Consider the following 13,914-nt stretch of genomic DNA (forward strand, 5'->3'; position numbering starts at 1 on the left):
TTTTGCTCTTTGTAAATTTTTTTTTATGAATTTTGGTTTTTTAAAATCTTACATTAAAATATTACTGATGCTTCCGCCAAAAGTCAAACAGAATTACCACGTGACCCAGCAATTCCACTCCTAGGTATAACCATTTACCAAAAGAGTTAAAAACAGATACTCAAACAGTTATTTACAGGAATTCCCTGGCAGTCCAGCGGTTAAGGACTCTGTGCTCTCACTACCGAGGGCCCGGGTTGGATCCCTGGTCGGGGAACTAAGATCCCACAAGCCCCACGGCGTGACAAAAACAAAAAACAAAAACAGAGAAACAAACAAACAAAATTTATTTACACATGAATGTTCACAGCAGCGCTATCCAAAAAAGCCAAAAGGTAGAAACAACTCAAATGTCCATCAACAGATGAATGAATAAACAAATTGTAGTCTAATCCATACCAGGAAATTCTATTCAGCCACAAGGAAGAACTGACATAGGCCACAACATGGATGAACCTTGAAAACATCAAGCTCAGTGAAAGAAGCCAGACACGAGAAGCCATGTTTATATGATTCCACTAATATGAAATATCCAGAATAGGCCAATCCATAGAAATAGAAAGGAGATTAGTGGTTGCGTGGGCGGCTGGGAAGAGGGATGGAACCAGATGAAGGTGGTGGTTGCACAGCACCGCGAATGTACCCAATGCTACTGCACTTGAAATGGTTAATCTATGTTATGCGAATTTCACCTCAAGTAAATATATATATATATGTTACTGATCTTGATTCCTGAGTTTTTTTATGCCCCCTTAAATTCTGTGCCTGAGGCCAGGGCCTTACTTACCACCCCCAGTCTTGGACCTGTTTCATTTTACTTTTTACTACAAACAAACAGAGTGAAAAACTGAAATAAGCTTGGTTCACATGCAAATCTGTGGCTGAATTCCAGGTAACAGAATGACTCATTTTTGACACAAAATTAGTTATTGCGTGTGCCCTGCCGGCCTTCCCATATAGCCCAGAGAAGGCTCAGTTACCTGGATCCTTCCTCACCTCCTGGACGTCACCATACACCAGACAAGACACCAACACACTTTCTGCCCATTGAAGTTGCTGGGAAAAGTTTAATTGGCTACAGAAATTTGCAGGAACCAAAGGTCACCTCTGGGGGAAAAAGAAAACTACCCCTTTGATTCTGGTTCATGAAAGTGCATATTATTAGATTCCCCTCGAGGCTGTACATCCCATGTTTGGTGGAGAAAAGAGTGATTCTATGAGTGTGATGATTTCCTTAGATAGTTCCTTCATCTTGGCTTCGGTTACTTCGGAGCCTTAAAAAAAAAAAAAAAAAGTATTAGCCACATCAGCAGCTGAATAATATGCCTTGCAAGTATCTCCAACTAATCTTTGCACCATTTTGGTTTGCTTCTGAAGGTCTCCATGTCTGAGGCAAACCTAAATAGACCCGGATGTGCCTTCCCTGGTGAACAGGAATGTTCTGCCCCTAAGTGAAATAAGAAGAGAAATCACACTGGAGCGATTGACTCTGTACGAATTTTCCAAAAGCTGCTGTCCCTGCTAAAGAGCAGGGCTGTCCAGGCAGCATCTGCCTCTGAGCATGAATGGAATAAAGCCATCCAGGAGCCGTGAGGGACATAAGCTGCCCTTGGAAGCCAAGCCAGTCTCTGGCATCTCCCTACAAAGAAAGAAAACACTATTTTATTTTCTACAAATCCAAGGAAATCTGCTTTTCCATGAGTGACCTAGACCAGGGGTCAGCACACTGTGTTTGGAAATCAAGTTTTATTGGGACACAGCCCTGCCCATCTATGTACATACTGTCCAAGCCTGCTCTCCCTCTCCAACGCACTGGAGGGCCCATAAAGCCGAAAACAGTCACTGTCTGGCCCTTTACAGAACAAGTTTGCTGACCCCTCAGCTACACTATCAGCCTCCACGTATCCATTTATAGGTGCAAGGATATATTTATTCCTGGCCTCAGGCGCATACCTAACTGCCTGCTTTCTCAGGTGCATTCCAGATTCCCAGAAGCACAATCAGCTGTCAAGTCCGTCCTGCTAACTATGCAAACAGGAGCATCCCAGGGGAGCAGGATCCTGCGAGACAAGTCCTGTGATGCTCCCTTCTACACCAAGAAGACAGCTTGTCTGTAAAACAAACAAGAACTTAAAGGTTCCATCTCACTCACCCTCTCAGGCAGTCCTGGTGATTCCAAGTCACGTATCAGTTTCAGCTGATTTCCAACTCAGCTATCCTTGGCTCTGAAAAGCTGTCATCACTGGCATCGCTGTATCTATCACTAGAGCAAAAGACGAATTAACTTAGCAAGGTGTAAAAAAACTCTGGACAATTATCCTATTTACAATCCTAAACACTTTCCATAATTAACCCCCACTAAGAGAAGATACTAAGGAATAGTCTATTATTACTTCCATAGTCACTCCAGGAAGACGTTAGTCCAACCACAACCAACGGTCTCCTTCTTTTGTCAGAGGAACTGATCACTTGCTTGTATCTTAAAATTGGAAGTACCTTATTCAGAAAATTTATAAAAGCATTTCAATTTAGACTGAAATTTGTAACCTTCTGAAGACCACTGATATAGGTCAACAGCATGAAAGTTTTCCATTCCAATAAACATTCTAGTACGTCCAAGGGTTTGAGAAATAATTTGCACAATTTTGTTATTCTCAAATTAGAAACTTTATGTGATGCCCCAACTACCTCAAGTTACATGTAGTATTCAAAGTAGGACTGATTATTGACTTAGATGCCGCCATCTTGGGTTCCTGAAGAAATACACCTTCTCCATGAGATAGTCCTGCAATTGTACTTTCACTTTGAGCCATGGACTCAGTTTGGGGTTCCTCTTGCTTGGTCCCAAGTAAGTCAGCAGGTTGATCAACCCCTCAAGAGTTCTACTGATCTACAAAGATGACATTGTCAGGAAGTGTTTTATGCCTGACCCATTCCTAGCCTTGGCCAAGTTTTTGCTGACTTATAGCAATAGAAGTCTGAATTCCATAAGAGGTGAAAATCCACTTTTTTTTAAAGAGACGAGAGGGAACAATTGGAGAAACCCTATGCTGACAGGCTAGAAAACAAAGATTTACCCTAAACATATGGAGTAAATATCAATAAATACATAAACAAAATCATAACAGACAACCTCACTCTCTTCCCTGACTTTTGGACAAAATACTGGAAAGGGGGAGGGTGGGGCTAGAGTATGGAGAAGACACAGAAAAAGATCAAGAATTGGCAGAAAAGACAAGATTACTTAGATGAACAAAGAAATCAACATATCCTTAAAACCAATCAAGTAGGGGCTTCCCTGGTGGCGCAGTGGTTGAGAGTCCGCCTGCCGAAGCGGGGACACGGGTTCGAGCCCTGGTCCGGGAAGATCCCACATGCCACGGAGCAACTAAGCCCGTGCGCCACAACTACTGAGCCTGTGCGTCTGGAGCTGTGCTCTGCAACGAGAGGCCGCGACAGTGTGAGGCCCGCGCACCGCGATGAAGAGTGGCCCCAACTCGCCACAACTGGAGAAAGCCCTCGCACAGAAACGAAGACCCAACACAGTCAAAAATAAATAAATTAAATAATTAATTTAAAAAAAAACCCAATCAAGTAGAAGATACCTCCTAGTTAGATTTTAATTCAGGAAAACCACTTCTACTGTTACAAAAGGGTTTCCAATAAAGAAAACATGGGAATAACCAAAGAAAATATTTTTTTAAAAAACAGCCCCGCAGAACTGATATATCCTTATCCATGCACTCTCACTACACAAACGTTGAGTCCTTCCTGGTCCTCTGCAACAAAAGGGCATTTGGAAGATGCACTCAACTCCCTATGTGAGAAGAAATGAAGGTCAAGGATGTTCAAGTGGCTCACTAGGCACACGGCTCGTTCAAGGTAGGACCAGGATCCCCGTCATGTTAACCCAGGCCACAAGCTCCAGTCTAAGCTGTGTGCTGCAGTGGGCCCCACAGGGCATGTACCCTGACACCACAAGTGAGAAGGTCCAAAGGGCCAAGGGAACTCCATTTTCTCAAGTATCTCCAGCCTCCTTCCCCACCTCTGAGCCCATGGAAGAGTGGGGTGGGCCTACACCTTCGCCCTCACACTCCTGCTTGTACTAGTTATTAGCCACATGCCTTCGCACTGGTCACGTGACTCCTGAGAGTCTAGAAAAAAGTAGTAACAATACCTGCCACCTCATCAAAATGTTATGAGGGCCAAAAGAGAATGCATAAATGTGCTCTGAAACTATATGAAAATATGAGCTGTTGCTGTTTATGGGGGTTATGTGTTTACAACACGATATCTCTCAAAAAGTCATGGAAATATAAAGAAGCAGCGAAAACTGCCAAGTGCATGATTTTCAGAAGTCTTTCCTGTACCAAGAGTAATTCCCTACCCACTTCAGCAAGTGGACTTGGGTGGGTCTAACCTAATGGCTCTCGTTTCCTGTCTGCTGGCTGTCAGCCCCAAACTCTGCCAACGCATCAAAATGGCACAGGTCGAGTCTAACAAAGGGAAGCTCCAAGGCAAACGACTGGGTTTACTAATTTTCTTTCGTATGTGTTCAGGGGCGGAGGTAGAACAACCACATAAACCACAACACTCAAGAACAGAATTCTCGGGCTTCCCTGGTGGTGCAGTGGTTGAGAATCTGCCTGCCAATGCAGGGGACACGGGTTAGAGCCCTGGTCTGGGAAGATCCCACATGCCGCGGAGCAACCACGCCCGTGAGCCACAACTACTGAGCCTGCACGTCTGGAGCCCGTGCTCCGCAACAAGAGAGGCCGCGATAGTTAGAGGCCCGCGCACCGCAATGAAGAGTGGCCCCCGCTTGCCGCAACTAGAGAAAGCCCTCGCACAGAAACGAAGACCCAACACAGCCAAAAATAAATTAATTAATTAATTAAAAAAAAAAAACCCAGAATTCTCAAAATAGGCAATGCTGCTATAAACATGCTGATTTTATGGCATTCATGCTCCAGCAAAACACAAGTGCTAGAAACACAATTCCACATGCGGAGCAGCAGTGGTTCCTGCACATCCAATAAAATGTGGGTGCTGCTCTGTGCCATGTAAGACTTAGGGCTTCATTTTTGTTTCACACAGAATGGACTTAAGTCATAAGATACTTATCGGGGCATATTTTCACTTAATTCGAGACATCTCAGCTCTATCTTAAGACAACTTGTCTTTTTAAATAACCTCTGTACATACACACACACACACACACACACACACACACTTCTCAGTGGGGAGAGTTATTAGATATTAGGGTCTTACATGTTAAATTTTTTGAAATGCCGCAGTATACAGAACTATTCGTGTGTGCCTTGTTACATATGAGGAGCAGAAAGTTTTAAACCTGCACTGTCCGATGTGGTAGCCACAAGCCGCAGTAGCTATCTAAATTTAAATCAACTAAAACCAAATAAAATTTAAAATTCCATTCCTCACGTGTACACACTGAGCCACACTTCAAGTGCTCAATAGCCATGTGTGGTTGGCAGCTGCCATATTGGACAGTGCAGATTATAGAACATTTCCATCACTGCAAAAAGTTCTATTGGATAGCATTGATTTAAAAACAAATGAATGATGATTTAAAAAAAAAAAAAAAAACAAACTATAATCACCATGCAATGGTTCTCCTTATCACGCCCTAAGAAAGGTTTTTTTAAGGTCTGGCTATGTACAGTCAAAATCACAGCAACTCTCTCTCATACATGCATGTACCCCCCAAATAACGGAAGCACTCTTTTTAAAAGTTTTTTACTGTACTATTTCTTACAAGACAAAATCAAAATCACCAGCGGCAACGCATGGGAATCGCTATCCTTAAACACTGGCTGGACTTACAAGACTTGACCGCCATGGTCTACACGTGGTTCTTTGACAAACAAAAGGCTTGTCGTAGTCAAGTTTGTTTGTCCAAGACTCCTGGTTCCTAATAAATTCCCAATATAAGAAAACATATATTCCAAGGCACCAGGGCAAGGGTAGAGTAATGCCTCATATAGTCCACCTTCTTTGCTACCCTGATGCAGCCGTTAAACCATTTCTTCTCCATTAACAGAAAGAGGTGATCGGAATTTAAAAATATTTTAATAGCATACTTAAGATTCCCAGCATGCATACATTCCTATAATACTTTATATCAAAATCCATTTCATATGGAGAAAGCATGTTTTAAAACAGGTTGCCATGCACACAGTTTCCCCCAAAGCATTGTTATTGCTATACTTACTTCCTTCTCAAAGAGCCCCTGGAAGCCATAAAATATAAGAGCAATGGAATAAAAACTTAGTATGCTTTGAATGAGTTTTGCATTGAATAGTAAATGGTAGAACACAACCCTAGCAGGGCGTTAAAAGCACAGTAGTCTATATCACTATTAACTCCGTCCCTGGCTGGCACCACATCATCTGCAGGCAGTGAATCACGATCAATAAAGAGCACCTTTTAAGCAACATTTAATCCCTGAGGGAAGGCATACTCAAATGGGGTTTATCAGCAGTTCTTTACAAGAAAAAGTCTCCAGGTATGGTTCTGGAGTCCAACAATAAGGGAGGGGGGCTGTTTTAAAGATGTTTAAAAGAACTGTCAAAAAAGAAAGCAAAAAAGAATCTTTTTTTCCAGTTCACTTTTGCTTGAAATGTAACAAAGGAGGAAAAGTAGTATTTTTATATCAGTTGAAAGTTTACAAAGCACCATCTCAACTGTTCCTCACAGCAACCCTAAAGGATGAAGATCCTGAGGTTTAGGACTGGGGACTTGGAAAAAAATTACCCAGTAAGTGGCAGATCCAGAAAATAAACCCACAGCACCCGCTCTATCTGCCCACACTGTCCCCACAAAAATAAAACATTTGCACCTTATACTGCAAGAATGGCCCCTGGCAACATCAACCATGTAGCCCAAAAGTTAAAATAAAAAGCAAGGTGATTCCAAGTTTAAAACAGTGCTGGAAAATGCACATTAGATTCACACAGGAGAAAAAGAGTATCTTACTCTTCTAGTCAAATAGAAGGAGACACCCAAAGTGGGATAAGGATGACTTAGAGGGAGAAATGCACACTCTCTGTATAATCAGCGGAGAGGCTACACCCACCTCTGATGCCCACCGTCAGTAACAATTTGGGGAACCAGCATCCTAACAGGCTACAGATTGGCATTCCCTTCTCACTAAGCACTTCAGGAATGTATAACAGGAGCCACGGGAGACGTGAGAGCCGAAGCCAAAGCACTAAACCCTCTGGGGGAGTTCAGGCTGTTCCGTATGGATTTGTGTACATTTTATGTCGTGAGTTAAGGGAAGCCATTTAGAGATTCAAGCTCCAAAATAATGTAGGAAGAGCATTCTGACAGCAGAAGATGGATTGAGAAAAGGAAAGCTGGAGGCCTGGAGACCAGGTAGGAGGCTTTGAGTAGGCAAGAGATGAAGGAGACAGGAACTAAGGTGAAATTAATAATAGCACAATAATAATTCCCATTTAATTTCCTACCATAGACCAGGCACTGTGCTAAGCGCTTTCCATTTAGAATAAAACGTCCTCTTCATCACTACCATGTGAAGTGAGTACTATTACCATCCCCTTTTTATAAAGACTATCTTAGCTGGAGGTCTGTATCTGAGGACCCCTAGAAGAATATCGATGGATGGGAGGCTTTTGGGATATGAATACCGTTCCAATTGCTATGTGTGTGCAGTTTTCCAGGAAGTGGGTCCACAGCTTTCATCACTTTCTTGGAAGGTGATTTGTCAGCCTCAAAATGTAGAGAACCATTATACTACCCGATGAGTCCCCCAGGACAGGGTGTGTGTTCTTACTGGACTTGCAGTTGATTCTCTTGCACCCAGCACCATGGCTGGGATGGCGTGAGCTCCAGCACATGTGGCGCATTGAGTGGATGCTGAAGCACGCAGCCATCAAACAGCAAGAGCATCATGCGACTTGGAAAAATGTGTACGAGGTGTTCAGTTCAAAAGACAGGCTTTTGTAATTAATAAAGACTCTGTGGTGATGCTTTGAGAACATACGAATATCCTGTTTTCCGAAACCTTTCATCCAATGGTTTTGGCATCCAATGGTTTTGGCATCCACTGATGATCCTTATTTGACTCAGTTATTACATTGGGGGTTGCACCTACATTTTTTTTAATTGGCCTTTTTTTTTTGAGTATTATTATGGAATTTTTTAAAAATGTAATGTGTTATAATCCAATTTTGTCATTATTGTTTTTGATGTTCAAACTGTCCAAAGTGAGCCCCTTTCAAGTGGCTTCTTTGACCTTATACAAAATCTCCCCCTTGGTTTTTGAACTCTTCCTTCCTTTAAGTCTAGCGATACATTCTGGGCTCATCTTGTACTTTCCCTGCCCCAGACCTGAAACCAACCATTTCTTCCAGGAACCCTAGTTCATTTCAGTGGGGGATGGTATTTTAGAAACTAAAATGGAAAAAAATGTTTCTTTACAAAAGAGACGTCCACACAGTCACTACCTTAACCAGGTGATAAACTCAGCATCATCCACCGTGTGACAACAGAGGGAAGGTTATGTGCCTTACATGTCTCCTGACGTGTCCTTATAAAGTCTACAACAGCCCCAATGAACTATTCTTCCCAAAATGTCTAACCTGATTCTAATCATGAGAAAACAATCAGTGAATCCAAATTCTGGTCATTGCTACAAGACAATTGGCCTGGCCTCTTTATAAAAGTCAATGTTATGCAGAACTGAGAACGAGAGGGCGATTTACCCAGATTAAAAGAAACTAAGGAAACATAACCAAATGAACCTCAAATTGAGCACTGATTACATTTTTTTGATTTCAAAAAAAAGCTAAAGATACATTTGGGGATAAATGGAGAAATTTAAATATGGACTGGATATTAAATGACGTCATTGAATTAATGTTAATTTTCTTAGGTGTGATCATGATACTGCATTTACGTGAGAAAATGTCTTCAGTTTTAGAAAATGAATGATAAAGTATCTAGGAGTGAAGTGCTATGATGTTTGCAACTTATAAATGATTCAGAAATAAGTATATACACAGAGAAAGAGAGAATCAAACGTGGTAAAAAGGCAACAATTCATGAATCTAGGTGAAAGGTTTACAAGTATTCACTGTACTATTCTTTCATCTTTTCTGTAGGCTTGAAAGTTTTCAAAATAAAAGAATCAGGAAAAATACACACACACACACACACACACTCACTATTATGATTACAAGCGTGAAAGGAGTCATATACGGATATGGACTAAAGACTGGAAGGAAAGACTCAAAAGCGAGCACAGTGACTATGTTAGGTTTATAGGTTTATGGATCCTTTTTCCTTTTTTCCCAATTTTCTGTAATGCCTCAGCTAGAAGTCCAGAGAAAACAAAATCTTCCCAGGCTGGAAGCCAGCATGTCACTTAGAAGGAAAAGCCCAGTAGTCACGGGAGAGAGATCAGAGACAATGGCGAAGGAAATGGGTGCCTTCGCTCCCTGACTGCTGCCGAGATTCAAAGAGAAAAGGGAAGAGGGAAGCCCGAGCTTGCAAGAGAGAAGGGACTCAGATCCCAGGAGCACACCCGGGCTCAGGAAATGGAAGGCGCTGACTCCAGCTCTGTACTTCCTTTAAGGACCCTCCGATTATGAAGTAGTTTCAACTTCTGAGTTTGGTCTGAAACGATCAAGCTAATACAGTTCATGGTGGAGTTAACTTTCCTCCTTTTTCTGTACCGGCCTGCCTCCTGTCTCGCCACAAAAAGATGATTTCTCTGCATAAGAGATAGTATGTATTGGGTGGAGACATGGAATCTAAGATGCTAAAACCTAGAATAAAATGCTAAGATTTGTCTTAAGATTCCAGTTTTATACTTTAAAAACATGTTTCCCAAAAGAGCTGCATTTCTGTGAACTGTGGACTGAACTCCATTTCCGTTCTTGCTTTCAGACATAGAACACACAGAACAAGCACTATCTAAGCACGAGAGTTTTACTCTGACCTGACAGAGGGGCATGATAAATGTTGGAATCATAAAAACTGGAAGTCGTTCCTGACCTCGGTGTGGAGTGACTGCACCTCAGGGCCTTGCAGGGCAGCCCCAGAGACACGCGGACTGAAAAACAACCTACGAACTTTAGACTCCCATCCCTCTTCTCTTTCCAGTTGCTTAGAAATGGAATTCTAAAACAACAAGGTCCTACTGTAGAGCACAGGGAACTATATTCAATATCACGTAATAAACCATAATGGAAAAGAATATATATATAAAACTGAATCACCTTGCTGTACACCAGAAACTAACACAACACTGTAAATCAACTATACTGCAATTAAAAAAAAAAAAATGGAATTCTGGACAAAGATCGTGTGCTTTGTTTCTAGATACTGAAAAACTCGCAATTATAAGAACCTTTGGATATCCTATTTAGTATAAATCTACAATTTTTTATTACAATTATATGAAGCAGTCTCATTCCATTACATCATACACCAGCAAAGCCATGCAAATTTGTGGATACCGTTTAAACATGGGACAAATTATATTTAGACACCAGGGGAGAGATGTCAGCAAGTAATTACAATGATTTATTTAATGGACCATAATTTCCCATTGGATTTCTTTATTCTAAAAATGGTTTATTAGACTTGTGCAAAAGAGTTAACACAGCAGGCCTGAGGCTGCTATCTTTAGAAGGGCCTGCTTGCTGGAGAACTTAGCTTTCAGAACGTTTTCTCCATCACTAACTGATAAGGTCATTTCATTGGGCCTAGGCTGTTTGTACAAGCAAGGTGATTTGTGGTGAACGCTTGCTATCCTTCTGGGAGCCTGGAATTTGGGTGGTTGCTAGGCAGAGAATGCCCATGTGACCAGTCTATAGAAACTCTAAACTCTTAAGTGTCAAATGGGCTTCTCTGGGCATAAACATTACACACTGCATTTTTACTGCTGGAGGGAGGGTGAGCTCTGTGTGACCTCTCACAGGAGGGAGAGAACATAGGAAACCTGCAGATAGATTTCTCCAGACTCTACTTATACCTCTTTCCCTTACTGAGCCAACTGTGTATGTTTACTCTGTCACTGAAATGAATTTTAGCCATGAGTACAACTATATTCTGATTACCTCTAGTCAATCATTGAATGTGTGGGTGGTCTTGGGGGACCCCCAAAACAAGACTTAGTTTGATTTTGCAAGTACTTCTGAGTAGCTTATAAAAACCTAAAAAAAAATTAAAAATACTATCCTAAAACTATTATGCCTCTTGAACAGACCACCACAGGTGGTGGACCTGGTCTTCGTAACTGCTGCCATTCTATAGATACCAGAGTAGCTGAGAGTTCAGCTTACCAGCTCTAGATCCCAAAATAATATTCTTACTGCAACTTTCCAGGCAATAAAAGATAAATGTTCTCCACGAAGCAGAAAGCAAAGGTTAGAGCCCAGGTGTATTGGCTCAAAGCCAAGGATTTTTTACATTGTGGGTTTTAAAGACATCAGCTGCACATGTGCCATACATTTAAATAATATCAGCCAACTTCTGGGAAAGGAAGTCATTAGTCTAGTGTTCATATTTCTTGTCACATTTGTTTAGGATTGATTACAGACAGTAATCTTGTTTGACAGAAATACAGTCCCAACTCAGCTCACATTAGAGCCTGGCCATCAAAGCAGTTATTTGCTTTTCAATGCTCACTAACATGGCAGAGAGGAGCTGAAGTGCAAGGTTCCTCTGGAATCCTAGGGTCTGCCACTGGATTAAGTCATGGCCACCATTCTTAGTTGGAAAACCCCCTGCAAGGTGTCAAGATTATACTAGACTATACCCTCCCCTGCTACCTACACTTAGTACTGTAATGGGTAGTAAGCAAGCACTAGGGAGCCAGGGAGACAAAGATAAAGAAGATGCTGGCTGCTCTTAAGGACCGCACCAGTTGGTGGCTGATAGACCGGAATTCTCTGACCACCATGGAAGCCTGCTAGTCAGCTGTGATCCCAATCCCAGCATCAGAGTCTTGTTAAGAGATCTTTCCTTCCTTTCTGAGACACTGTGCCTCGCTCAGGAGTTGCTGGCAAGCAGTCACTTTTCTCAGAAACTACTGGTGAGCTTTACCCAGAGACCACCAGGCCCCAGGCAAGAACTGGCGGGCCAGCCAGCACACAGGTGGGCGGGCCACACAAACCAGACGCCATTTCTATATTAGTTGATGCTTGCAAACAACCAGATAGTTATGCATGAACGATTATGTGTGTGTTATTTCTCCCAGCCATCTCACTCGTTCCACTGTCATCCTCCTTTCACGTGTGAGCACCTGAAATAATGGAGACAATAAAGTGGCTGGGAAGGGTCAGAGCATATATCCAACACGGGACCACACTGGCATGTCCAATCTGCTGTGTAAGCCATGCAGCCTCACAGCACAGGAAGCTCATCTTCATATGCAATCTCATGCAGAACCAGGCCACGTGAGCCAGGAAAAGTGGAGCTGAAGTTCCACTGAAGTAGGGAAGCTGAAGCAGGGAAGAGCCTGGAAACGCCCCCCATCCCAGTCTACTCCTCATGGCAGCCTGGATTCCAGCTCCACAAGGCACGGTGTGAGAACCACTGCACTGGCTCAAGAGTGCAGGGAGTGATCATTAAGTCATTAAGAGGCCCAACATGCAAAATATGTAAAGCTGTTCCCATCTGAGCACACAGTTAAAGGAAATGCTAGAGAGCTGTGAGTCTCTCCTAGCAGGTAATATCGCAAACAAGCAGGCTTGTGTAACAAAGCACACACAGACACACCACACAGCGATCCTGGCAGTCCTCAAATGCAATATCGCCAGGCTCATTTGCTAGGATGAGGGTCCACAATGGTAATCTTCTAAACAAGATATATCCAGTTATTGTGGTAATAACCCCTACCTAAGCACATGATTCCGGCTAGTTCCTTTCACTTTGAAAGCTATTACATACAATATTCTTAGATGAGAGGAAGTAAAGATGTAAATTCTCCCCAAACGAGTATTTAAATATAAAGAAATTTTAATGAAAATCCCTAAGGGATTTTTTTATTCAAACTTGACTCTAAAAATCATTATACAGGTCCTCCAGAAGAGAGCAAAACACATTTTTTAAAATGTTAAATAAAAATGAGAGTAGGGTAGATACGGGCTTGATTTACAATAATCCTATGATAATGGCAAGGGTGGTAAGGATTCAGAAAAAAGAGATGAAATCACCAATGGAACAAAACAGAAATCCCTGAAACAAATCTAAATTACTTCATTGGCAGGGGTGGGGGGGCAGTGTAAGGGGGATGCAGATTCCCTACCTCACACAATACGCCAAAAATAAAGTCCATATAAATTACAAATTGAAAATATAAAATTGAAACCATATCAGTCTCCCAAGGCAATAGAAATAAAAACAAAAATAAAGAAATGGGACCTAATCAAACTTACAAGCTTTTACACAGCAAAGGAAACCATAAAAAAAACAAAAAGACAACCTACAGAATGGGAGAAAATATGTGCAAATGATGCCATGGACAAGGGCTTAATCCCCAAAGTATACAAACAATTCATATAACTCAACCAAAAAAAAAACAAACAATCCAATTGAAAAATGGGCAGAAGACCTAAATAGACATTTCTCCAAAGAACACATACAGATGGCCAACAGGCACATGAAAAGATGCTCAACAACACTAATTATTAGAGAAATGCAAATTGAAACTACCGTGAGGTACCACCTCACACCAGTCAGAACAGCCATCATTAAAAAGTTTACAAATAACAAATGCTGGAGAGTGTGTGGAGAAAAGGAAACCCTCCTACACTGTTGGTGGGAATGTAAATTGGTGCAGCCACTAGGGAAAACAGTATGGAAGTTGCTCAGAAAACT

At 41.8% G+C, this 13,914-nt stretch overlaps 1 protein-coding gene across 9 annotated transcripts in view; it reads right to left on the reverse strand.

Moving 5' to 3' along the window:
- Positions 1–308: 308 nt before the first annotated feature.
- Positions 309–13,914, reverse strand: part of CTPS2 (CTP synthase 2) — a 117,862-nt gene continuing 104,256 nt past the window's right edge. For all 9 annotated transcript variants that reach the window (XM_059910926.1, XM_059910925.1, XM_059910923.1 and 6 more), the window contains 2 exons: positions 2,192–2,302; positions 309–1,313 (listed from right to left, as the gene is read on the reverse strand). In XM_059910926.1, the coding sequence (XP_059766909.1) occupies positions 2,233–2,302 (70 nt within the window). In that variant the 3' untranslated portion in view covers positions 309–1,313; positions 2,192–2,232. The remainder of the gene's footprint in view (positions 1,314–2,191; positions 2,303–13,914) is intronic.

This window comes from Balaenoptera ricei, chromosome X (assembly GCF_028023285.1).
Source record: "Balaenoptera ricei isolate mBalRic1 chromosome X, mBalRic1.hap2, whole genome shotgun sequence".
Classification (NCBI taxonomy): domain Eukaryota; kingdom Metazoa; phylum Chordata; class Mammalia; order Artiodactyla; family Balaenopteridae; genus Balaenoptera; species Balaenoptera ricei.